Genomic DNA, 25,921 nt, shown 5'->3' with positions numbered 1-25,921 from the left:
ATTGAGTTTATGTCTGAGGGCTGGTCCACACTACGGGGGAGAAATCGATCTTAGATACACAACTTCAGCTACGTGAATAACGTAGCTGAAGTCGAATATCTAAGATCAGATTACTCACCCATCCACACCGTGCGGGGTCGATGTTCGCGGCTCTCCCTGTCGATTCCGGAACTCCGTTGGGGTTGATGGAGTTCCGGAATCGATATAAGCGCGCTCGGGGATCGATATATCGCGTCTAGATTAGACGCGATATATCGATCCCCGAGCAATCGATTTTAACCCGCCGATACGGCGGGTAGTCTGGACGTGGCCTGAGTTTCTTTGACTTCACTGGTGCAAGGATGTAGGCAAAGCTTTACACATTCACTTTATTACAGTGCCTCCCGCTCCCAACCTCCTTCTGTTACAAAGCCGTTGCCGTCAGAGCGGGGTGTGGTTCGAAAGAGAAAGACAGAGACTGAGGGCTCTAAAAGATAGGGCTGAGCCAAACCAACCCAATATCCTGCAATGAGGGTTTTATGCACACTCACATTTTGCAGTTAGCCTTGCTTTTCAGACCTGGCCAAACCCAAGTCCTGGCTGCCAACAACTACATTTTGGTTGGGTTCAAACTTTTGTGTCAAGTTTCACAGTGCTGGCTTAGTCTCTAGCTAATAACCAGCCCACAGATAAGCCGGAAAAGCCTGTAGCCACCATAAGAAATGTTACCAGAGGAAATATTCTACAGCAGCACCTGGCTTGTGGATCAGCCATGCCCTTCATAGTCCTGCCTGGATGGAATATTTTGATAACCCGGCAGGGTGTGTGTGAGTGTGTGTTTGTGTGTGGGGGGGAGATATGCAGAGAAAATGGCCTAGGAGAGGGATCGGCAGAGTGAAAGAGCTTGACAGCTACTTGCCTTCTGTAATGTAGCACATGCTTGGGATGCATCACTACTGTCTTGGGGGCCAGTGAATCATAGAATGTCAGGGTTGGAAGGGACCTCAGGAGGTATCTAGTCCAACCCCCTGCTCAAAGCAGGATCAACCCCAACTAAATCATCCCACCCAGGGCTTTGTCAAGCTGGGTCTTAAAAACCTCTAAGGGTGGAGATTCCACCACCTCCCTAGGTAACCCATTCCAGTGCTTCCCCACCCTCCTAGTGAAACAGTGTTTCCTAATATCCAACCTAGACCTCCCCCACTGCAACTTGAGACCATTGCTCCTTGTTCTGCCATCTGCCACCACTGAGAACAGCCGAGCTCCATCCTCTTTGGAACCCCCTTTCAGGTAGTTGAAGGCTGCTGTCAAATCCCCCCTCACTCTTCTCTTCTGCAGACTTAATAAGCCCAGTTCCCTCAGCCTCTCCTCATAAACCATGTGCCCTAGCTCCCTAATCATTTTTGTTGCCCTCCACTGGACTTTCTCCAATTTGTCCACATTCTTTCTGTAGTGGGGGGCCCAAAACTGGACGCAATACTCCAGATGTGGCCTCACCAGTGCTGAATAGAGGGGGATAATCACTTCCCTCAATTTGCTGGCAACACTCCTACTAATGCAGCCCAGCATGCCATTAGCCTTCTTGGCAGCAAGGGCACACTGCTGACTCATATCCAGCTTCTCATCCACTGTAATCCCCAGTCCTTTTCTGCAGAACTGCTGCTTAGCCAGTCGGTCCCCAGCCTGTAGCGGTGCATGGGATTCTTCTGTCCTAAGTACAGGACTCTGCACTTGTCCTTGTTAAACCTCATCAGATTTCTTTTGGCCCAATCCTCCAATTTGTCTAGGTCACTCTGGACCCTATCCCTTTCCTCCAGTGTATCTACCACTCCTCCCCGTTTAGTGTCATCTGCAAACTTGCTGAGGGTGCAACCTATGCCATTCTCCAGATCATTAATGAAGATATTGAACCAAACTGGCCCCAGGACCAACCCTTGGGGCACTCTACTTGATACCGGCTGCCAACTAGACAGAGCCGTTGATCACTACCCATTGAGTCCAACGATCTAGCCAGCTTTCTATCCACCTTATAGTCCATTCATCCAATCCATATTTCTTTAACTTGCTGCAGGAATACAGCGGGAGACTGTACCAAAAGCTTTGCTAAAGTCAAGATATATCACATCTACCACTTTCCCCATATCCACAGACCCAGTTATCTTGTCATAGAAGGCAATTCGGTTGGTCAGGCATGACTTGCCCTTGGTGAATCCATGCTGACTGTTCCTGATCACCTTCCTCTCCTCCAAGTGCTTCAGAATGGATTCCTTGAAGACCTGCTCCATGATTTTTCCAGGGACTGAGGTGAGGCTGACTGGTCTGTAGTTCCCCGGATTCTCCTTCTTCCCTATTTTAAAGATGGGCACTACATTAGCCTTTTTCCAATTGTCCTGGACCTCTCCTGATCATCACGCGTTTTCAAAGATAATGTCCAATGGCTCTGCAGTCACATCAGCCAACTCCCTCAGCATCATCCAGGGCCAGCGCAACCCATTAGGTGACCTAGGCAGTCACTGAGGACACTAACGTTTGGGGGGCGGCGACCACGGCAGCTGGACCTTCCGCCACCTCTGTCAGGGGCCTTCCACCGCCTAGGGTGGCAAAAAAGCTGGCGGGGCTCCTGGCATCCTCGGATGCAGCGCATCCGGCCCCGTGGACTTGTGCATGTCCAGCTTTTCTAAATGGTCCTTATTCTGTTCTTTCACCACGGAGGGCTGCTCACCTCCTCCCCATACTGTGCTGCCCAGTGCAGCCGTCTGGGAGCTGACCTTGTCTGTGAAAACCGAGGCAAAACAAGCATTGAGTACTTCAGCTTTTTCCACATCCTCTGTCACTCAGTTGTCTCCCCCATTCATTAAGGGTCCCAGACTTTCCCTGGCCACCTTCTTGTTGCTAACATACCTGTAGAAACCCTTCTTGTTACCCTTCACATCTCTTACTAGCTGCAACTGTTGGTGTGTTCGGCTCTGAGCCCCACAGCCTGGCACGTCCACTGAAGCTAGCGGGAGCTGCAGGTACTTGGCAGCAGTGAAAGGGAAGGGAGTTTTGTGGTTAAAGTGCTAGCGTAGGACTCTGGAGAGTTGGGTTCAAATCCTGGCTCGGGCATAGATACCCTGTGTAACCTTGGCCTTATTCTTTCTGTGCCTTCTCCTCCATTTGTAAAATAGGGGCAATCACCTTTCCCTTGCCTATTTCGATTGCGAGCTGCTTGGGAAAGAGACTGTCTCCCACAATGGACCTGTACACAGCTCAGCATGGTGCAGCCCCAATCTCAGTTGTGCCCTCTCTGTGCTACTGTGATCCAGTCAGACATTCGCCAGTGTCCAGCCCACCTTCTCCCATGCACAGAGAAGCAGGAGTTCCAGACTCCTGTCCTTACCACCTTAGCTGGCCGCCTCCTCCTTTCAGGATCCAACAGGAGGCTGCCCACCTTTCTGAAAACCCACCTGTTCCGTCATCCTCTTTGTCCTCCCTTCCCTGCTCTCTGGGCCAGAACCAACCTCTTCTCCGTCCCCATCACACAATCTCATCCCCTCTTCTCTGCAGCTCCCACAACCTCCAGGCCCTTTACCGAGTCCCATCTCACTGCAGACACTGCTGAAAAGCTCACTGCGCCCCTTTGAAATTTCTGTCTCCACCTGCGGGTATGATTTCTTACTTAGCTCGGCAATTGGATTATTTACAAGAACCCCGCACAGCGCTTTGCAATGCAGTTTGTTTGATGTTATTTATTATTTAGCTCGGCAATTAGATTATTTACAAGAACCCCACACAGCGCTTTGCAATGCAGTTTGTTTGATATTATTTATTATTTAGCTTGGCAATTAGATTATTTACAAGAACCCTGCACAGCGCTTTGCAATGCAATTTGTTTGGGGAGACACCGCCCTAGACAAAATTGTTTCATGGAATCTCTAGCTCTCAAAGCAATGGTTTATTAAAGCATTTCCTAATTCGTCCCGGACGCCCCGCACAGTTCCCACTGGGCTGGTCTCTTCCCATTAAGTTAAAAAGTCCTGACTGACTTTCCTTTTTGTTTAAAATCAAATATTAATGCCCCGGACACGGGCGACAGTGAAACCCACTTAGAGACAGGCACAATGGAATGAAGCCGTGTCTTCTCAAGCAGTGATTCTAGGCCCAGGCGGTAGCGAGCGTCTGTAACGAATCCCAGAAGGAATCGGAGAGCAATGTTCAGAAAAGTACAAAATCTGCTTCTGCACCCGCTCTGCTGATTAACCTGGGAGAGGCATGGCACCTGTCAGCTAGCGATCCAGATACATGCAACGAGATCAGCGCTCAGCCAGCAGCCTTTACGGAGAGGGGGAGACGGTCCAGAGAGCAGGGCACTAACCTAAAACTTGGCAAAGCTCGGTTCAGTTCCCTGCTCTTGGGTGAGGCATTTACTCTCCTTGGGCCACAATTCCCCATCGGTAGAAGGAGGACACTGGCACTGCCCTGCCTTGTAGAGGTGTTATACATCACAGATTGTTCAAGCACTCGTACTATGGCGATGTGTGGCCACAGAAGTACAATAGTTTCAATGATCCCCCAAAATGCCAGCGCTGGTTGTGTCTGACTGCAGCAGGAAGCTCCCAAAGGCTTAGCAGTTTTTCCTGGCACTTCTATTTGTCGTTTGCTTATTTCTGCCCGGGGATGCTTGAGTCAGATCTGGTTTCAGGTGCAGGGAAAGGGTGTCAGTATCTTCCCCAGGACACATGGCTGATGGGCAGCCTCTGACAAGGCTTTAAGAACTTTCCCGAACTTGAATGTGTTGACCCTCGCCACGGAGGTTGTATTACAGGTGGAGAAACTGAGGCACAGAGCAGGGTTGTGACTTGCACACACTGAATCAGTGTCGCGGAGCTAGGATGAGAGCGCAGAAGACAGCAGCCTGCAGTTCTACCCGCTAGGCCATACTGCCCCGCCCTGGACTAGAACCACCTCACTCTGGTCAGTGGAAGGAGGTGGAGCTAAGCTTGTGTGGTTCAGTGAGGAAAAAATAAGTCTTTCTTTCCTCTGAGCCAAAACCTCTGCTGATCCTAAGCTGGCGTCACTGGTTGGATGGGTTCTAAGCTCCTGGAGTTTGACGTTTTTGCTGTCCTGAATCCCAGATAAGCTTCCTACATTCTGGTCTGCAGCCAGGCCTAGCGATGCTGAGATGGGCATAGCCAGAACTGTTCCCTTCCCCCAGCAGGGTGGGAGCAGTCGGAGACACATCCTAGGCTTGCCAGTTTTGGTTGGACGTATTCCTGGAGGTTTCATCACATGACATAATCTTTAATTAAAGATTACTCTTTAATTCCCGGACAGTCCGGTACAATCCTGGAGGGTTGGGAACCCTAACACATCTGGATGTTGGTCTTGTTTTGTATATGTCATGATCTGCAGATCTTTGACAATCCCTCTGTTGCTAGGTGGAGCTAGGGTTGCCAGGTGTCTGGTTTTCGACCAGAATGCCCAGTTGAAAAGGGACCCTGGCAGCTCTGGTCGGCACCGCTGACCAAGCTGTTAAAAGTCGTCAGTGGCACAGCGAGGGTCTGGGGCTAAGGCAGACTCCCTGCTTGCCTTAGCTCAGGGCAGCTCCTGGAAGCCGCCACCAGGTCCCTGTGGCCCTTAGGCACTGGGATGGCCACGGACTGGGAGGCTCCGCACTCTGTCCCCGACCCAGTACTGGCTCTGCAGCTCCCATTGGCCAGGAACTGTAACCAATGGAGCTGTGGAGGGTGGGCAGTGCCTGCAGGCGTGAAGGCACCGCACAGAGTTGCCTGGCTGCCCATGCACCTACAAGCAACAGGGACCTTGTGGCTGCTTCTTCAAAGGATCGGTAAGTGCCACCGGGACCCTGCACCCCACCCCCCTCCCTTACCCCAACCCCCTCATCCCCAGTCCCACCCCCAGCCAGAGCTCTCATCCCCCACACCCCAACCCCCTGCCCCAGCCTGCAGCCCCCTCCTCACCCCAAACCCCTCATCCCCAGCCCCACCCGAGCCTGCACCCCCAGCCCAGAGACCTCACCCCCTCCTGCACCTCACCGCTCTGCCCCAGCGTGGTGAAAGTGAGTGAGGGTGGGGAAGAGTGAGCAATGGGGGAGGGATAGAGCGAGCAGGAGGCGAGGCCTCGGAGAAGGGGCGTGGCCTTGGAGAAGAGACGGGGCAGGGATGTTCAGTTTTGTGTGATTGGAAAGTTGGCAACCCTAGGTGGATCCAGCCAGCAATGGGGCAGAACCAGAGATGCAAACACTCTCCGCCTCGTTGGATCAGGAGAGCCACTGGACTGAATACTCTTCACCTTGCAGAGTGGGAATCAGACCAGGGCCCATCTTCTGGCTCCGATTTGCGATCACACTTCAGGGTTGTAGACCTGATACCCAGCGTGCCAACCACCCTGTTTTATAGCCATTCGGCTTCACGCTCTACGCTCCACGCTCTGCCTTTCCCCAGCCTAGCCGCTGTCGAGTCCGGATCCAGCTGTGAGCTCTGCCGCCTGGGCCCGTGGCCAGACAAAGCCTGGGGCTGTTACAGCTCTTCGCTGAGTGCAGCCCCAGACCCCGCTGGCAGGGGTGGCTGCCAAGTGGTGAAGTGAAAGCCAGCCCTGCCCCCTTCCCGGTCTCCCCAGGCCAACAGCTGGAGACTGTCAGCCAGCGAGTGCTCTCCCAGGCACGGTGATTAACTCTCGCTCCTAATTGGAACCATGCGCCTGGAGCAGTGTGGCGGGGCAGGCGGGGGCGGAGCGTGGCTGGTCATTCTGCAGGGGCGAGGGCCAGGTTCCAGCATACAGAGCTTACTGGGGCTGCCGCCATCCCTGGATCTCGCTGTGCTGGTGGTCAGCCGTACCCCAACTCCTACCTCCGCCTAGTGGGGGATCAGAATGCGCAAGGACGGGATGAGGGGCAGGGGGCAGAACTGGCAGCAAAACCCCCCTAGGGCTGACACAGTCCATCTGCGCGGACTGGGTGGCTTGGAGTTGATGGTGGACAAACAGACCAGGCAGTTCTGCAGGGACCAGTCGTTATTCTTTCTTTAAGCATCAACTCTGGCGTTGCTGGAGACAAACAATAGCTACTAATGGGTGGCTGGTGTGCTAGATACCGTAGAGCATGAAAACGGGGTCATAATAACCAGAGACGGCTTCAAGCTGCCAAATCTCCATCGGGATCCAAATACTTCCAAATTTGAGGTGTGGGGGGAGAGGGGAATTGCATCAATTTTAATCACAACAGAGCTCCTGTTTTACAAACCCGGTGGGGCCTGAGGAATTCACAACATCGGCAGCTCATAAAGCCGAACATCTCCGATCACAGAGGGCTGAGTGCATACACTGCCGTATGGCACACCACATCGCTTTCTTCTTGGCCCTCAACCCACCGCCAAGCCATTTCAGTGCACCGACGGCATCGGAAAGTGAAGGGGTGTCAGCTTGTCCTGCAGCGACGTCACTTTTGTTGCACGGCTTTTTTTCTTTTCCATCTGGAAACGTGACTCGACAAACTGGTCGTTCATCAGACGGATGCTCATAAAATCACGATTTTACTGTCGCAGATTTTAAGACCAGAAGTCGCCATTAGATCATCTGATCTGACCATCTGTATCGCACAGGCCAGAGAGGTTCCCCCAGGTACCCTGCATTGAGACTAAGAACTAACGCTTCTTCCAGAAAGACATTCAGTCTGGCTCCGAAGGCTCCAAAAGATGGAGAACCCACCACTTCCCTTAGTTTGTTCCCAGGGGTGGCGGTAGGGTGACCAGATAGCAAGTGTGAAAAATCAGGACAGGGGTTGGGGGGTAATAGGTGCCTATATAAGGAAAAAAAAAAACAAAATGGGGACTGTCTCTATAAAATCAGAACATCTGGTCACCCTAGGCAGTGGGAATTGTAGGCCAGGGGCGGCTAAAGCTCCCCACACAACCAGGCGTGGCCTCGTCCACGCTCCGCCTTGAGGCCCCACTTCTGCGTCCCACTCTTCCCTCAGGGCCCTGCCCACACTGCTCCTCTTCCTGCCCTTACTCAGCCTCTCCCTCAAAGCCAGTGGGGACTGGGGCTGGGGCTCGGGCCGGTGGGTTGGCAGCCTGGGGCTCGGGCTGGTCAGAGTAGCTGGGGGGTGCAGGCTGGGGCAGGCAGCAGGCCGGGACATGGGGCGGCTGGGGCAGGGGTCCTCCATCCACCATCGGGAGCTGGTGGGGCCTTAGGCAGAAGGGGCAGGAGCTAGCCTCCCCAAACGGGGGTTTCATGTACCACCCATGTTTATTCCAATGGTTAATCACCTGCACTGTTAAAAAACTGTGCCTGTGTTCTTGTTCTGCCTTCCTGCACTAGAATCAAGAGCCCTTTACCTGGTATTTTCCCTCCAAAGAACGTCCTTATAGACTATAATCAAGTCACCTCTCAATCTTCTATTTTTTAATAAGCTAAGCAGGTGATCAATTGAAGTCACTCACTTTACGGCATTTTCTCCAGCCCTTGCATCGTTTTTCTGGCTCTTTTCTGCACCCTCTGCAACTTTCAACACCCCTTTTCCAAAGGTGGACACCAGAACTGGATGCAATATTCCAGTATCAGTCTCCCCAATGCCATATGCAGAGGTAAAATCACCTCCCTGCTCCTGCTGTGCACTGCCCTGTGTATCCATGCAAGGGTCACGTTAGCCCTTTGGGATGCAATATTCCACTGGAAGCTCACATTGAGTTGTCTGTCCACTCTCATCCATACTCCCTCTCAGAGTCGCTGCTGTCCAGAACACAGTCCCTCATGCTGGAAGGATGGGCCTGCATCCTTTATTTCTAGATGTATGACCTTGCATTTCGCTATATTAAAACACATTTTGTTTGAACGAGCCTAGGTTACCAAATGATCCATATTGCTTTGTACGCCTGCCCTGCCTGCCTACCACTCCTCTGATCTTTGCGTCACCTGCAAATTTTATCAGCAGTGACTTTCTATTTACTTCCAGGTCATTGATAAAAATGCTGAACAGCATTGGGCCTAGCACCAATCTTTGTGGAACCCTACAAGAAACACCCCCATTCAATGATGCTTCCTCATTAGCCAATTACTTTTTGACACCTATCAATTAGCCAGATCATAGAACCATAGATTAGGGTTGGAAGAGACCTCAGGAGGTTATCTAGCCCAATCCCCTGCTCAAAGCAGGACGTTAGCCCAATCCCCTGCTCAAAGCAGGACGTTAGCCCAATCCCCTGCTCAAAGCAGGATGTTAATCCACCCCCTGCTCAAAGCAGGACGTTAGCGCAGTCCCCTGCTCAAAGCAGGATGTTAATCTATTTGAACATGTGCGTTACTGCAGATGTATAGTGCTAATTGTTTACTTAGAATGTTGTGTGGTACTAAGTGAAAGGCCTTACAGAAGTCTGGGTATATTACATCTGAGCAGTTACCTTTATCAATAAAACTTATCTCACCAAAAGTGAGATCAACTTTGTTTGACAAGGCCTAGGTTCCCTAAAGCCATTTTGACTGGCATTCACTGTATTGCCATTTTTTCATTTTTATTGATTGAATCCTGTATCAACCGTCCATTATTTTTTCTGGGACTGATGTCAGGCTAACTGGCCTTTAATTACCTCAGTCATCCCACTTGTCCTTTTTCAATACTGGCACAACATTAGCACTCTTGCGGGCTTATGGAATTGCCCCATTATGCCAAGATTTATTAGAAATTAGCAGAAATGGGTCAGAGATCTCCTTGGCCCACTCTTATCAAACTCTTGGGTGAAAGTTAACTGGGCTTCTGATTTTTAAACATTCATCCATAGTAGATGCTGTTTAACATCCTCTTTAGGTACTAATGGACTGGAAAGTACTTCATCCTAATATAATATGAGTACACCATCCTGCTTCTTGCTAAATAGAGAATGGAAATATTTATTGAACACCTCTGCCTCGTCTGTGTCAGTATTAACAATTTTACCATTCCCATCTAGTAATAGGCATGTACCATTACTAAGATTCCATTTTTTCCTGATATACTTTAAAAAAACCTTTCTTATTGACCTTAGCTCTGCCTGCCATCGAGTTTTTCCTGTTGTCTTTAGCTTCCCTTATCAATGTTATACACTTTGTAGTCTTTAATTTATATATTAATTACTATAGTCTTCCCCTTTTTTCCATTTGTTATTATTTCTAATTGCTGTCTTCACTTCCCCTCTTAACCAAGATTGGATTTTACCTAAAGTTATGGAATCATGTTTTTTTGGCCATCTAGTAAACTCTTCTTAAAGGACTCCCGGTTTTCATCTGTCTGAATTTTTCCTCCCAATCGATTTCACTGGTCCCATTGGGGTTAGAGCCCAGGCCCTGATTTAACTCAGTCTGGAACCTGCCCGCTTTGCAGCACAAATGCAAAAATCACTGGAGTGCCGATAGTCCTCCATTGACTTCCCACAACTCCCCCCAAAGGAGAGAGAAGTTCTTCTGTTGTTGACTGGGAAAGAACCCTAGAGCATCTGAGCACAAAGAATTGTGGGATATGCCCCCAGACACACACAGGCAAGTGCAGAAACAGTGAGGGCACAGTAACATGGGTCAGATTTTGTAGCACACGTGCGCACACCGACCCAGGCAAGGTTAACATGGTGCTGAGACCCGGTGCCAATCACCTGTGCTAACCGTGCAGTGAAGACATACCCTGAATGTGGTCAGGGCACTAGCAGGGGATAGAGAGTGTTACAAGGCCCATTGTTCTCCCCAGTGCAGGTGGGGAGACAGAGCAGTAAACGGGTCTGATGTCACGTAAGAATCACAGGCAGGGCCCTGTGCCTTTGCCACGATGCTGGCGGTTCGCAGGAATGGATCCAGTGCTGTTCTAATCCTGATTCTGTTTGTTTGCCAGGTAGAAACGGGGAGAGCTCTCAGACGCCGTCCCCACCCAGTTCCCCAGGAACACACCATGAAAGCTTCAGCATCGCGCCGCTCACGCCCTCCCAGTCACCTGTAAGCCACAGACCCCCTTTAATGCCACCGCCGGGTCATCTGGGGTAGCCCTGGGGTGCAGCTCCTGGATCGTGGCCATCAAATTGTTCTTTCCTGCACTCCTTCTCTGACCATTTTCTGCCACCATCCATGGCCTTGTTGAATTGGTCCAGCTACCAAATTACTGGCTGTAGGGCATGGTCTGGCTGGTCCCACTGCACACTGTGGGCCAGTTCTCTGAATAAGTGACCAGCCAAGTGGCCCAGTGTCAGAGAATGGGCAGGAGATCACGTCAGCAGCAGTGAAATCTCCTGAGCCTGGCAAAGATCCTGGAGATGTGGGGCAGGGAGAGGGGTGGACAGAAAGGCCCTTTCAGTATCTCCCCATAGGTGCCTACCAGCAAACACTGACTGCTCTGACAGAATAGATCAGATGCCTGATACAAGGGCTACTGATCCTCATCCTCAGGGCATAAAGTGATCATTAGCTGGCATCAGGAAGGAACTTTTCCTGCATGGGACAGTCTGGCAGTTGCCTGCATTGGGGATCTTATACCTTCCCCTGAAGCACTTGGCATTGGCTCTTGTTGGAGACAGAATACTCTACAAGATGGCCTGTTCGGGTGCACCAGTCAGGCAAATCCTAATTGTTTATGAAGCGTCAATGGCCACATAACGACATCAACAGTATCTTCCGTTATTCAATGGGAGAAAGGCTCAGTCGTGGTAGGGCGTCCCGCAGAGGAGAGACGTCTTTATGTATCTGAGGTCACTGAAGATGAGTCTGACCAACAATGTTCACATCTGCATCCAAACTCTTCCAAAGTTTGGGGAAGTTCAGTTTTATGGTGGTTTGGTTCAGTCTTTCTCTGATAATAAACATGTCAGACCCTCTAGTCAGCTCCAACAGGAGGTGCAGAGAGTTAGGGAGTGTCGACAGTTCCTCTTTCTCTAGTGCTAGCCCCAATCCTCTGTTTACCTTCCACAGTTAGCCTGTGGAACTCATTGCCACAAGATCCTAGTAAAACCCAGATCTTAGTTAGATTTTTTTAAAAGGGGATTGGGGGTTGGACATTTGTATGGCTAATGAGAACATCCAGAGTTACATTTGTGAGGAGTGACAACCCCAAGGGTTTTGACAGGATATAAGCTGCCATAGTTCAGGGCATAAACCGACCTGCAACTATTGGGACTCAGTAGGAAACTTTCCCCATGGGGAGGTTATCCCGTAACCATGTACTGTGGGATTTCTTGCACTTTCCTCTGAAGCAGCTGGCACTAGCCAGTGCTCACGACAAGAGCCAGGATTCGATGGACCCTGTGCTGCTCCGGTCTGGCTGCTCCTAATCATCCTTGTGGTGTTTCAGAGGAATGAAGGCCGGGCGCAGCGACCCACTTCCTTCTCCGTGGTGGTGGCCATTGACTTTGGCACGACTTCCAGCGGCTATGCCTTCAGCTTCTCCAACGACCCTGAGGCCATTCACATGATGAGGTAACTTGTCGCTCTGCGGGAGGTTGGCCTGTGGCCTATAGTGGGTGGACGTCGGCCTTTCTCTGCATCCACTGGCTTTACAGGGTCATCAAAGCAGCTGGGGAATAGGATTGCTCTGTTAACCCTGTCCCGTTGGATGGTTTCCCCTTCTCCCTATCACTGAGTCGTCCCTCCCTCAGACCCAGTGCTGTGCGTCCTCTCCCAGCATCCCGGGGACCAGAGAGAATTTGGGACCAGGATGGGGATAACGGAGTAATGGGACAACATTAAGCAAAGGAAAATACCTGCTAGATGAGGTGTGTGTAAGGCTGGGATCAGCACCAGTGTGTGAGTCAGCGCCCTGCAGAATAAGCACTGGAGATCAAGTTTGCACTGGCCACGGAGGATGGTCCCTCATATGCCTTGTTCGTCTCGATGGGGGGAATCGTCTCTTGCTTTCTGCATATTTTATTGAGGAGCCAAATACCATGGTTAGCTTGTCCTGGGCTGCCAGCGTCCTGCCAGGACAGAAGTACGATCAGGGCTCTAACAGGGCGGTGCTTTCAGTCCCAGCTTCATTCTAGCTTACGCCCTTCCCTGACCCTCACCACAGTATCTGGGCACCTCCCAACCCACCCAATCCCCCCGATACGGGGCAGTGCTGTCATCCCTAGCATACAGCTGGAGTCTCAGAGACTTGTCCCGGGTCCCATAGGAAGCCTATCACAAAGCAGAGAGGTCTCCTGATCCCAGGTTAGTGCCTCAACCGTTGGGCAAACTAGGGTGACCAGATGTTCCAATTTTATAGGGACAGTCCTCATTTTTGGGTCTCTTCCTTATATAGGCTCCTATTACCCCCACCCCCATCATGATTTTTCATACTTGCTGTCTGGTCACCCTAGGACAAACCTTTCTCTATCTGCTTCCTACCCCCTGCCAATATTAGAGACCAAAAGCCACTAGCTCTGAATTCCCCATGACTCCCAGAGGCTTTGGAAGCTGGACCCTAATTTAATAATGAGCCCTTATGGGCTGAACCCAACAACCCCTTACTCTGGAGTTCCAAGGCCCCACGTTATGGCTTGGGCCCATCTCTAGCTGATACACCATTTCCTCCTCTCTCTGCTGGGTTTTGCCATCTTCTGATCTCCCGGAGGGTGGAGGCCGAGGTCAGGAAGGTGCACGTTGGGCCCGATGAGTTGGGCACGCTCTGAAGTGAGCGTTAGAGGCTGCGGTACAGAGAGTTGGGGATGCAGTCATTGCGCGAAAGCTCCGTACATCTGTTTATGAACTGACCGGCAGTAGGTTAGCCCCAGTGTGGATAGTCACAGGCCCTGCAATAATGGGCTTCCACTCCCACTCCTAACAACAGAATAATTTATTTATTCAGGACAACTCAATTAAGACTCAGCAGCTGGCTCACAATCAGGGAGAGAGGTAGCTCAATGGTTTGAGCATTGGCCTGCTAAACTCAGGGTTGTGAGCTCAATCCTTGAGGGGGCCATTTAGGGATCTGTGGGCAGGGTGGAAGAGGCTAAAGGAGGGGCAGTCAGCGTGGCAGAGGCTGGAGGAGGGGACTGGGACAGGAGAGGTCTCCCTCCAGCACTCTGCGTGAGTGGAACACAGACGCCGGCTTGGCCGGAGCACCGGGCTGGTGCCCCAGGGACTAGCAAGTAATAAATAAACTGACTGGTGCGTTTTAAGACTCCTATCCCTGCCCCTAATCCTTCCTGTTGATCGCAGCCCAGTTAGCTCCAGACAGGGAGGGGGCAGGGCTGTTGTGGCGGCAAAGATTCCATTCGTTGAGGGCTGACGTCGCGCAGCATGGGGTTACTGCTCGTTTCCTCCCTCCAGCTGGCTGATAGTTCACCCAGCAGCTCCCCTCGCAACCCAGCCATCTCCCACCCTGCACCCTCTTCCAGCTGGATCTCACTGGTTACTTACTAAGGAGTTTTTTCAGATCAGTAGAGTTCTGGCTGGGCTTAGTGGCATCCCAAATGACAGAGCACTTTGCTCACAATTATTGAGCCTAGCAGTCAAAAAGAGCCAGCCGGGACCATTTAAGTAGATTCTAGAAATTTGAGCAAAGGAGCCTGGGTTCTAATCCTGGTGCTGGTGAGGACCCCGTCTTGGCCAGGCGGTGGCTTTTGTGAACTAGGGGCCACAAAATGAAATTAATAGGCAGCAGGTTTAAAACAAATAAAAGGAAGTTCTTCTTCATCCAGCGCACAGTCAACTTGTGGAACTCCTTACCTGAGGAGGTTGTGAAGGCTAGGACTATAACAGCATTTAAAAGGGAACTGGATAAATTCATGGAGGTTAAGTCCATAAATGGCTATTAGCCAGGATGGGTAAGGAATGGTGTCCCTAGCCTCTGTTTGTCAGAGGGTGGGGATGGATGGCAGGAGAGAGATCACTTGATCATTGCCTGTAAGGTTCACTCCGTCTGGGGCACCTGACACTGGTCACTGTCAGAAGACAGATACTGGGCTAGATGGACCTTAGTCTGACCCAGTCTGGCCATTCTTATGTAGGTAGGCAAAATAATATTGGTGAATGAGGTCAGGTGATAATCTCAAAGTCCTTCTCTTTATCCCCAGGACAAGCAGTGATAAGGCAAGACTCTCCCATACTGCCCTGTCCTAACATGTCCAGCTCATTCCGTCTTTGGCCTGTTCTGCTGAGACTACCAGGCAGGTGCCCAATTAGTGCCAGGGGCACCTGTCCTGACAAAAACCCACAGAGGAGTCTCTGACTGATTTGAAACCCAGGCCACTGAACAGCTGTCAGGCAGCCCTGGCTTTTGGCCATCTTCCAACCTGGGCCAGATCTGAACCACTTCCTGTTCCCAATTATATCAGACATACACTCCTTGTCGTCACTTTCGGGGCCCTGTGACCTATCCCCACCCTCCCATCATCTCTCCTTCACTATCCAGGCTTGCGTCCGACCAGCACATGGTCCCAGCCGCCATCACCTACTTGTTAAATTCTTAAACAAGCCCCTCTGTGCGTTCGTTCTCCCTGGATGCCCCTCATGCTTGGGAGGAGCTCCCCATAAACTTCCACAAAGCTACCTCAGATCCCTGCTCTCAACTCTCCTTTGCCTTGAGGCCTACAAAACGGTTAAGATGACCAATATTGACCTATAGTTTCCTCATACTCCCCCCATTGTCGCTTCTCATATATATATAGACTGTCAGCTCTTTGGGGCAGGGACTAGAGGCCACGTGTGGCGGTGGCATGCAGGGTCACGTGCCCCCCCCCTCACATTTCTGCCAGGGTTTTCCAGCCAGGCTGTGCGGCAGCTCCTGGAGCTGGCAAGGTGTGAGCCGCAGCCGCGGGAAGAGGCAGCAGAAAACAGCTGGGAGCTGCAGGAAGGGGCCACTGAGGGAGGGGAGTGGGGGCTACCGAGGGGGGCATGAGTCAAGCTGTTCAGGGGAGGTGAAACTTTAAATTGTGTCCCTCCCCGTCACCTCCCAACTATCAGCAGGTAGCAGTTGTCTCTGGCAGGGATTGTCTTTTCGTTCTGTATTTGTGCAGCCCCTAGCGCAGTGGGATCCTGGTCCGAGCCTAGTAATACAATGGTAATATAAATAAATAATAATAATAGTGAGGCTCTGTACCCTGTTACCAACCAATCCCTCCTGGAGCCTCTGGCTGGGTTTTCTAGCCTCTCCCACCAGGAGTTCAGAGGAAGTGTTAGCTATTATAAATGGTGCCTGTCACCTTTAAGAGGTGGGACATTAAATCTGATCTGGTTCCTCATTGCAGGAAATGGGAGGGGGGTGATCCTGGAGTGGCCAATCAGAAAACCCCCACCAGCCTCTTGCTGACCCCAGAGGGCGCCTTTCACAGTTTCGGATACACGGCAAGGGATTATTACCACGATCTCGATCCGGAGGAAGCCCAGGACTGGCTCTACTTTGAGAAGTTTAAGATGAAGATTCACAGCACTAGTGTAAGTTAACCCTTTCTGTCCCAGCACCCTGAACACAGGGGAGGGGCTGGGGGCATATGAGATGGGGGGGTGGGATAACTCACTTTCACTTGAAAAAACATTCCAGTGTTAAAGTAAAAATGTATGTATTGCAGTCAGATTGTCAATATTTTTACTTTTTTCCCCGTGTGAAATTTCACTGATCTTTTTTTAAATAAAATTTCAGAAACTTGCTGTCATTTTGGGGGGCTGTGAATTTGCAGAGTTGTTTAGCGAATTTGGTAACCAGTTTATGATGCAAAGGGAAGGGAAGGATGAGTTAAATAACCCTCAGGGCTAATGCTGGTTGAAAAACAAGGGGGCAGGAAGAGGGAGTGTTTTCAGAATTCTCTTTTGGCTGTTTTTTTTTTTCATTAAAATTCAGTAACAAATTCATCCAGCTCTCTAGTTTGTATAATAATAATAATAAATTATGGGGAAGCAGAAAATTCAACAAAATTTCATGATTTTTTTGAGGTCCAACTTTTATAACTGAACAAATGTTGACTGAGTCCAGTGGGGGTTGTTGACAGGCATATGCGCCCCACTGCCCTCTGCTGGGTGGGAGCAGAACTGATCAAGTCAGTGTCATAGACCCTCTGTAGCCCTTGGATCCCCCTTTAGCTCAAGTACTCGGGACCTGTGGGTTTTGGAGCAGGAGGACCTAGGTTCTAGGCCCCACAAGTGTAGATTTATCACTGAGCAGGGGAGGGCAGATCTCAACCTGCTCTTCCCCATTATGTTGAATTCAAACACTTCTGAGTGCAGCGATGTGGCCTCACAGAATTTTTTTGCACCAAATCCTGTAGCACGTCCTATGGGTGGATCTCCAGCCCTCCTCATTCCTGCCTGCACCCCCCAGCCTTTCACTCCACCTCACCTTCACATGGGGTGGTAATTCCGTGTAGCTCTCCCCCTTCATCCTTGCGGAAGAAGCACCACTGGGTTGGGCACCTTGGCACCTTCCAGTTAATGGGCATTTGGTTTCCTCTCTGCCGATTGGGTGGGTTCGCTGTTTCACTTGCTCTGGCTACGAGCAGACGGAGAAGTTAGCCACGTGGCCAAACACTGGGCTCCATCCTGCTCTTGCTGAGGTCAATTGGGAGGCCTAAGTGACTGTCCCCCCCAGAGGATGAGAACCTCTAGCAGCAGCTCATGAGATCACAGTGCCCAGCTCCTTGTCAGCGCTCCAGGTGCTGGATTTGGCACAGTCCCTCAGTCACAGTTCAGGGCAACTGCACCTGCATTTCCTCTCCGTTGCCTTGATAAGGCAGCTGGTCTCCCAGCCATCACCTCTCTTGGGCGGAGACCCACATCTATCTCCCTCTTGCCTGGGGTATTTCCAGGCTGCAGAGTTCTCTGCCTCCACTGTGCTATTCTCAGCAAGCCTTACCAGGCCAGCGCCTGCGCTCTGCTGTCTCTCCAGAGGCTACAGACAGTGTCATTGCCCACAGCTAGAGGTCACCACCCAGCTCTTTCTGAGCAAGCACGTTTATTCTGATGGTAAAAGCATCACGGAGAAACCATACAAAACGCCTTAAAAGACCCGATGCACATGCTCATAAGCTTCCCAGTGATCACCCCAACTCCAGGCAGCACTGCAGCAGGAGTCAGCCCTTCAGACCCCACCAAGGGGTTTTTCTGTGGGCACAAGTTCATAACAACCTCAGCCCACAAAAAGCACCCATCTGCTAGGTGAGTCTTTCCTTTACCCAGCCTGGCCCATTGATCTCCAGAGTCAGGGAACAGTAATCCATAAACATTGGTCCCTTCCTCAGCTTCAGAAGGCTGGGGGCTCCATACAGGGGTAGGGAGGAATCTGCATTCTCACCCTTCCCCCCATGTTTCCCAGGAAATGCTCTTCACATACATTATCCCGAAAGACCATTCATGTCTGCCACACGGTTCAGTACAGTCCTTTGGTCTCCCAGGCCCCAGTAACACAGAACCTTTGCATTTCATACAATGGCCTCCAAGGATACTTCACTTCATTCAATAATGTTTTTCCAAGGATGTTGCAGGAAATTTGCACATCTGTCACCCTCCATCAGAGAAACCAGCTCCCTGCTAACTGCTCTGTGCTGGGCATGCTCCTAGGGGCAGGCCAGGGCTCAGGCCTTGACCATCTCCAGCTGTTTGTCTTGCTTGGTAGGACCTCACCATGAAAACCGAATTAGAAGCCGTGAATGGGAAGAAGGTCCAGGCACTGGAGGTGTTTGCACACGCCCTTCGCTTCTTCAAGCAGCACGCCGTACAGGTAGTGCAGCTGCCCGGGGTGCGGGGAAAGGCCTGGGAGTCAGCTGCAAATCCCAGTGGAATCCCTGCCGGTTGGGGATAAACCCCAGCAGAGCTGGCATGGGCCAGGGAAATCACCCTCCTGTGGATTTGGCTGCAAGCTCCGAGGGGTCCCAGGGGACGTGCCAGACAGAACTAATCAAGAGATGAGCAATAGCTGTCCCAGGCTAGGATGCTAACTCCGACGTCAGGGTGGCAGCAGTTTGCCCAGGGACTAGTGAGCCCAAAAGGGGCTGCTTTGCCCTCTTTTGTGTGAATTTAGTGTGGGTGAAAGGCGCCAGCCCGTGGAGGAGATGCAACAGATCCAGTGTCAGGGCAAGCATCCCCCACCCAACACAGCTTTCACCCGGAGCTCCAGAACTCAGCAGCGAGTTCTTTCCATGACCCATTCATTCCATTGGCCTTCCTGCCTGACTAGGAATGCTGCTTTCCTGGGCCAAGAACTCGCCTGTCTCCCAGTACTGCACCCATCCCAGGGCCAGCTTCAGGCACCAGTGCAGCAAGCACGTGCTTGGGGCGGCCAAGGTGAAGGGGAAGCACATCACGCTCTTCGGTGGCAATTCGACGGTGGGTCCCTCGGTCCCTCTCTGAGGGAAGGACCCGCCGCTGAAGTGCTGCCGAAGAAGAAAGCAGCACAGTGGAGCTGCCACCCATGATCACGGCTTTATTTTTTCTGCTGCTTGGGGCAGCAAAAACCCTGGAGCTGGCCCTGACCCATCCAGTGGCACAATGGCATCCATGGGGGAATTCCTTCCTAACCTGCTCATAGGCCATCATTGTATGCCCTGAAGCATAGGGTTTGGCTATCAGGTTCTGCTTCTATTACAACAGGAGCTGAAGGACCAGTGTCCATCTTTGCAAGAGAAAGATGCCATCCGCTGGGTGATTACAGTGCCTGCCATCTGGAAACAGCCAGCCAAGCAGTTCATGAGGGAAGCTGCATACAAGGTGAGATGTCTCGTGTCGGTTCCCTTCCTGGCTTTGTTGGGTTTTCCAAGGACTTGTAGGATCCTTGTAGCCAGACATTTATTAGGTCCCACCTTGTCCTGTCTCCCACTCCTGGGCCAGGGCAGGTGTTTCTTTGCAACGTCCAATCTCCTCTAACCCCTCTGGATATTTTTAAAGGTTATATTCTCCAGAGAGCTGTTTGCGTTGGATTTTAATGACCCAAGTGGCAGGGACTAAACCATAAGTAGCGTGCAGTCCATTCTCCAAGCCTTTGTCCAACCTAGCTCACGTTAATGGAGTTAGTCCTGTACTTGAAGAAGGAGCAGCTGGTGCTTGTAGTGCTGAAGACTCCAGGGTCAAACCCTCCTGATGGCCCCTGGGGGAAGGTTGCAAAAGTAGCACCTGGAGTGGAACTTGAAAGCCTGCTCGCAGATACTTGGGACGAGCTGCCTCTCATGCAAGCGGAGTGGAGTCTTTGATGCCTCTAGCATCTAGGGGATAACAATCTACTACAGCTTCCAGCCAGGGGAGTTACTCCTTTACCTCAAGCAGTGGCGTTCATGCTTTTAGTGGTGTAGCTCCCGTGTTCAACGAGCCAGGCAGGATCGTGACACTTGCCCTGTCCAGACACTTGTAGGCTATTATCACCGCACCCTACTTAGTTATCACTCAACCCAGCGAGACAGTTACAATCTTGCTTTCCCCACCAATCCGTGATGGAGTTTGTCACTTCTTTCTGAAGTCCTGTGTCTCTAGAAGCTGCCCAGGCAGGGTGGTGCCTGGGGCACCAATTGTCAGAGGTGCCACATTGCTCAGCTGGGGGTTGGGTTTTTTTGTTTTTTTTTCTCATCTTCTTGGCGGGCACCAAAAACATTTTCTGCCCTGGGCCCTGGGCTGCTCCAGGAGTGATTTTCGGGGACCCTGATGTGCAGCAGAGTGGGGGAGCAGCTCCCGCTGGTGAACACATGGGCATTTCTGCTGGAGCTGGGCCGAAACACTATGCCCTGGGTGTCCCCAGCCTCTGTTTGCCAGAAGCCAGGAGTGGACGCCAGGGGATGGACCACTCGATAATTGTCCTGTTCTGTTCGTTCCCTCTGAAGTGCCTGGCATTGGCCATTGTCAGAAGACAGGATACGGGGCCAGATGGACCATTGGTCAGACCCAGTGTGGCCGCTCTTCTGTTCTGTAAAACTAGAAGAGGCATCCCATTAACGTTCCCCTCCCAGCAATCGATCCTCGCTGAGAACTCGTCATTGAGTAAATCGGATCAGGTCTTTTGGTTCTGCTGGCTCTTTGGTCACCGCGCAGGCTGATCGACAGGCTCTCCGGAGGTCCATGCAGCCATTTCTAGGGTGGAATGTAGCAACGCGCTGCAATGCTGCACGACAGTTTAGTCCAGTGGATGAAGGATGCCGGTCGAAACCGCTGGAGTAATCTAGGGAGGCAGAATGGACTAGGGCCAAGGGACCTCCAGTGACCAAGACTTGGATTCCCCAGCTCTTGAGAAAGAGCCCAGCGCCCTCTGGCTGGTCCTGGGACATTGGTTTGTTACTGACCCACAGAGCCAGGGGCTAGCACATCCCAGGGCCATTCCAGCACATTCTTCTGCATTTCCTTCCCCTGTAGAAGATAATGACCCTTCAGGGGCTCGTGGATGATTTGATCCCAGGGCCTGCCAAGCTGCTTGTGGCTTGCTCCAAACTGCTGCTTCAGCTGACTGGGTCTTGGCTCCCGGCGAGCGGATGAGAACATGGGTCTGTGCCGGGGCCAGACCAGTCCCCTCGCCGCAGATCGGTTCTGCCTCGCCCCTTGCGGTGTTGTTTCACAGCCACATCAGCAAAGGAAGTGAAGGCCGGAGGTGGGGACGGGGAGATCTGCTCGCAGGGAGAGCAAGGGGGGAAGGGGAAGGGAAAGAAGAGGGAGCTGGGGGAAGGAGAGAACGACAGACCGCGGGGGAATAGGGGTTGGGCGTCCCTGGGTTTATTAGCTGGCTACAGCAGGGTGTAATTGAGGCTGAATAAAGCAGTGTCGGACTCCGCCAGGCTGGCATGCAGAATGCAGCAGGGTCAGGAGGAACGACGCCTGCTCTTAGACCAGAGCCGGCACCCAGGCCATAGTTTGCCTGACAGCTCTGGGCTCTTCTTTGTCCCAGACGGGGAATGGCAGGGACACAAAACTGACTGCTGGGTTCAGCGTCTGACTGGAGTCAGACCCCAGGATCTGCCCCATGGCACTGCCCCTGCCGCTGGTCATGGGATCTGCCCCACAGCAGCCCCCTGGCAGTGCAACCCTGGGGCCTGCCCCATGGCTTTCCCCCTGCTGCTCATCATGGGATCTGTCCCACAGCACTCCCCTGGCAGTGCAACCCTGGGGCCTGCCCCATGGCTCTCCCCCTGCTGCTAATCATGGGATCTGCCCCACAGCTCTCCCTCCACTGCTCATCATTGGACCTGCTCCACTGCACTCCCCCAGTGGCTGGTCATGGGACCTGCCCCACAGCACCCCCCTGGCAGTGCAACCCTGGGCCTGCCCCATGGCTCCCCCCTGCTGCTCATCATGGGATCTGCCCCACAGCTCTCCCTCCGCCGCTCATCGTGGGACCTGCTCCATGGCACTCCCCCAGCGGCTGGTCATGGGACCTGCCCCACAGCACCCCCCCAGCAGCCTATCCCCAGGGCCTGATCCACAGCACCCGCCCAGCAGCCTATCCCCGGGGCCTGATCCACAGCACTCCCCCAGCGGCTGGTCATGGAGCCTGCCCCATGGCTCTCCCCCTGCAGCCCATCCCTGGGACTTGCCCCATGGCTCTCCCCCTGCAGCCCATCCCCGGAGCCTGCCCCACGGCTCTCCCCCTGCAGCCCATTCCCAGGACCTGCCCCACGGCTCTCCCCCTGCAGCCCATCCCCAGGGCCTGCCCCACGGCTCTCCCCCTGCAGCCCATCCTCGGGACCTGTCCCGCGGCTCTCCCCCTGCAGCCCATCCCCAGGGCCTGCCCCACGGCTCTCCCCCTGCAGCCCATCCCCAGGGCCTGCCCCACGGCTCTCCCCCTGCAGCCCATCCTCGGGACCTGTCCCGCGGCTCTCCCCCTGCAGCCCATCCCCGGGACCTGCCCCACGGCTCTCCCCCTGCAGCCCATCCTCGGGACCTGTCCCGCGGCTCTCCCCCTGCAGCCCATCCCTGGGACCTGCCCCACGGCTCTCCCCCTGCAGCCCATCCACAGGGCCTGCCCCACGGCTCTCCCCCTGCAGCCCATCCCCAGGGCCTGCCCCATGGCTCTCCCCCTGCAGCCCATCCCCGGGGCTGCCCCACGGCTCTCCCCCAGCAGCCCATCCCCAGGGCCTGCCCCATGGCTCTCCCCCTGCAGCCCATCCCCGGGGCTGCCCCACGGCTCTCCCCCAGCAGCCCATCCCCAGGGCCTGCCCCACGGCTCTCCCCCAGCGGCTGGTCATGGGGCCAACCCAATGGCAACCCTCCAGCAGCTCATCCCCGGGGCCTCCCCAGCAGCTGGTCACAGGCTCCTCTCTACCCCCCAGCAGCCTGTCCACAGGGCCCATCACGTGGCAACCCTCCCAGCCGCTCCTGGAGCCCAGAATCTCATCTCCTCAAGCAGCCAGTGGCCGGGGCTGCAAAAGGCAATGCAAAACCCCACAGTGCAAGGAGCATTGTAGCTCCTGCACCACGGCCTAGCCCGGGATGAGCCGGGGGCCTGCAGCACCGAGGGGATAGATAGCACGAGAAAGGTGTAAAACCTCTGGCTTCAGGGCTTAAGCCTGTGTCTTGGCATTAGGAGTTAGACTGAGCCCCTCCTGGGGGCAGAGTCCTCCACATTGGCCTGCTGCGGGGTTCGTGCTTCTTCCTCTGAAGCAGCTAGTGCTGCCCATGAGAGACAGGGGACTGGGAGGGATGGATCCTGGGCTGGTATAGGCTGGTGATTTCCATGTTCTTTAGAGCATGGGCCTCTACTGTTTGAGGTAAAGAGGTAACTCCATTCGCTGGCAGCAGCAGTGGGCTCTTACCCTCTTTGGCAGACCAGCAACTGTGGGGAACATTAACACATACACTGAAATGGTGGGCTACACAATATTGTCCTGTGGAGGCATTAACCCCTGGCTGCAGCTGCATGCATGAGGCCTTGGTCTGTTGTATCCTGAATAGCACCGTTCTAGATGTAGATCTTATTCCCGTCAACAGCTAACCCTTGTGTTTAGAAAATGTACCAACTTAATTTGCTTTGTCCCCAAGCCTGTCCTGCAGCAGTGAGTTCCGCAGGTCAGCGATAGGCTTTGAAACCCACAGTGAGATGGGAGACATTAGCTGCCCTGGGGCCCACAGGGCAGGGAGGGAAAGGGGCAGGAAAAGCAGGGGAAACCCTAGGAAAGAAGGAAGGTTCTTTGATTCATAACCTGAGCCCAGAAGCCTTCAGATCGGCTCAGTGGTTCACCACGCTGATGCCACAAGGTGGGGCCCTGCGGGGAGCATGGAACCCCCGTGGGTCAGATAACCAAGCCGATCATCTCTGCCATCACACACAGCCGGCAGTGTGATCTCCTTATGCAGCCGCTTTCCCTTCGCCCACCCTTGTAACCGTCTTGTGCCGACTCTGTGCCTTGCCTTCCCGCGCTCCACAGGCCGGTTTGGTTTCCCCCGCAAACCCGGAGCAGCTGTTGATCGCGCTGGAGCCAGAGGCAGCCTCCATCTATTGCAGGAAGCTCCGCCTCAATCAGCTGATTGACCTGAGCTGCAAACCTGTAGCCAATGGCCTCGCCCCAGAGCTCTCCATCGACTCCAGCTTCAGGCAGGGTAAGCGACTGCTGTACTGTGGGCACCTCGTCTGGGGATCCGGGGACAGCTGTGCTGTGGGGTGGGCCACAAGCAGAATGAGCTCGCTGGTCCCAGCCCGAGCCCTACAGACCGTGTGTCCGTGTTGTACAATTCAGCACCACTGGCCGTCTCGGCTCAGGAAAGTCCTCCGGGGAGACTAGCAGGGTCCTGCTGATCCCAGCGGAGGGTGATAGAGGGTGGAGAACAGCAGGTGGGCCTGCAGCTCCAGGCTGCGATGTGATTGCAGAGCAGCGGAGGGGTCCCAGGGTTGGAACAGCAGGGATCTCAGCTGTCTGGGGGGGAGGTTGTCACGGAGTCACCGGGCAATGCTCCGGAACTGCTCCCCACCAAGCCAGTCAGGACTTTGGGGAGCCTCCTCTCCCTTGGAGCAGACTTGTTCAGGGCAAGAAGCTCACACAGCTTCACCTCCTGGGTCTCTCCTTGGAGCATTCAGCATCCTCTGCCCCTCCGTGCGCTTCCCACAGCGAGTCCACCCCAGCGGGATCCTGGGGAAGCCACCGGGTTCTGCACCCCCACTTTGCAGTCAGACGTGACTCTCAGCCAGCCAGTAAAACAGAGGTTTATTCGATAACAGGAACAGGGTCTAAAACAGAGCTTGTAGATACAGCGAACCGGACCCCTCGGCTGGGTCCATTCTGGGGGGCAGTGAGCCAGACCCCCAGGTCTGCCCTCCACCCTTGACCCCAGCCAGTTCCAGACTAACAACCCCTCCCTCAGCCCGCTCCAGACTAACAACCCCTCCCAGCCCATCCTCTCTGCTCAGCTCCTTTCCCCGGCCAGGAGGTCACCTGATCCCTTTGTCTCCAACACCTTCAGCTGGCACCTTTGCAGAGGGGGGGCCCAGGCCATCAGTTGCTAGGAGACAGAGTGCCAGGCATTTAGGTGCACTGGCCCTTTGCTCTGCCAGATACTTAAGAACTGCCATGGGGACACTGAGGCACCAACACAGTACTCAGAGAAAACATTAAGAACTTTCCCAGTTCGTCACAGAGGTGCATTGGCAGAGCTGGGGGGGGGGGGCACCGCAGGCGTGACACAGGGTGCTACAGGCCAGGGTGTGGGGTGCCGATGGAGCAGTCTGAGGCACTTGCTGTGTCGCTGGGGGTGCTAGCTGCACTGCCTGGCTGGATCGCGGACCTGACGGTGCCCAGCCAGTTCTCAGGCCGGGCTGTGGTGGGGAGCAGTGGTTGAAGTTCTCACCTGTGCCTTTCATTTGGGTGAACTGATGGAACAGCTAGTAAACGAGCAGTTATTCCAGGGGGCTTTGGGGAGGTGTCAGAAGCCGCTGCCACCTCCTGGGCTGTTTCCTCTGCAGTCTTGCAGCAGGCCTAGGCTGGAGCTTGTCCCAGGCCAGCCTGCTGGAGGCTGCTTGGCAGGGGCTGGTTTGGGACTCAGGGGCAGAACCGGTCTCTCTTTCTCCGAAAACACTCCTAGGCTTTCCCAGCCCGCATCTCTCCACTTAATGGAGCCCCATCAGCAT

At 53.5% G+C, this 25,921-nt stretch overlaps 1 protein-coding gene across 1 annotated transcript in view; it reads left to right on the top strand.

The window, feature by feature from the left end:
- Positions 1–25,921, top strand: part of HSPA12B (heat shock protein family A (Hsp70) member 12B) — a 59,165-nt gene that overhangs the window by 8,031 nt on the left and 25,213 nt on the right. Inside the window, exons 3-8 of the mRNA XM_030564644.1 lie at positions 10,829–10,929; positions 12,275–12,399; positions 16,152–16,338; positions 18,509–18,613; positions 19,483–19,599; positions 24,228–24,399. Coding sequence (XP_030420504.1) covers positions 10,829–10,929; positions 12,275–12,399; positions 16,152–16,338; positions 18,509–18,613; positions 19,483–19,599; positions 24,228–24,399 — 807 coding nt within the window. The remainder of the gene's footprint in view (positions 1–10,828; positions 10,930–12,274; positions 12,400–16,151; positions 16,339–18,508; positions 18,614–19,482; positions 19,600–24,227; positions 24,400–25,921) is intronic.

This window comes from Gopherus evgoodei, chromosome 5 (genome assembly GCF_007399415.2).
Source record: "Gopherus evgoodei ecotype Sinaloan lineage chromosome 5, rGopEvg1_v1.p, whole genome shotgun sequence".
NCBI lineage: Eukaryota > Metazoa > Chordata > Testudines > Testudinidae > Gopherus > Gopherus evgoodei.
The sequence above is the reverse complement of the archived record's forward strand: the minus strand, read 5'-3'. Positions and strand labels throughout refer to the sequence as shown.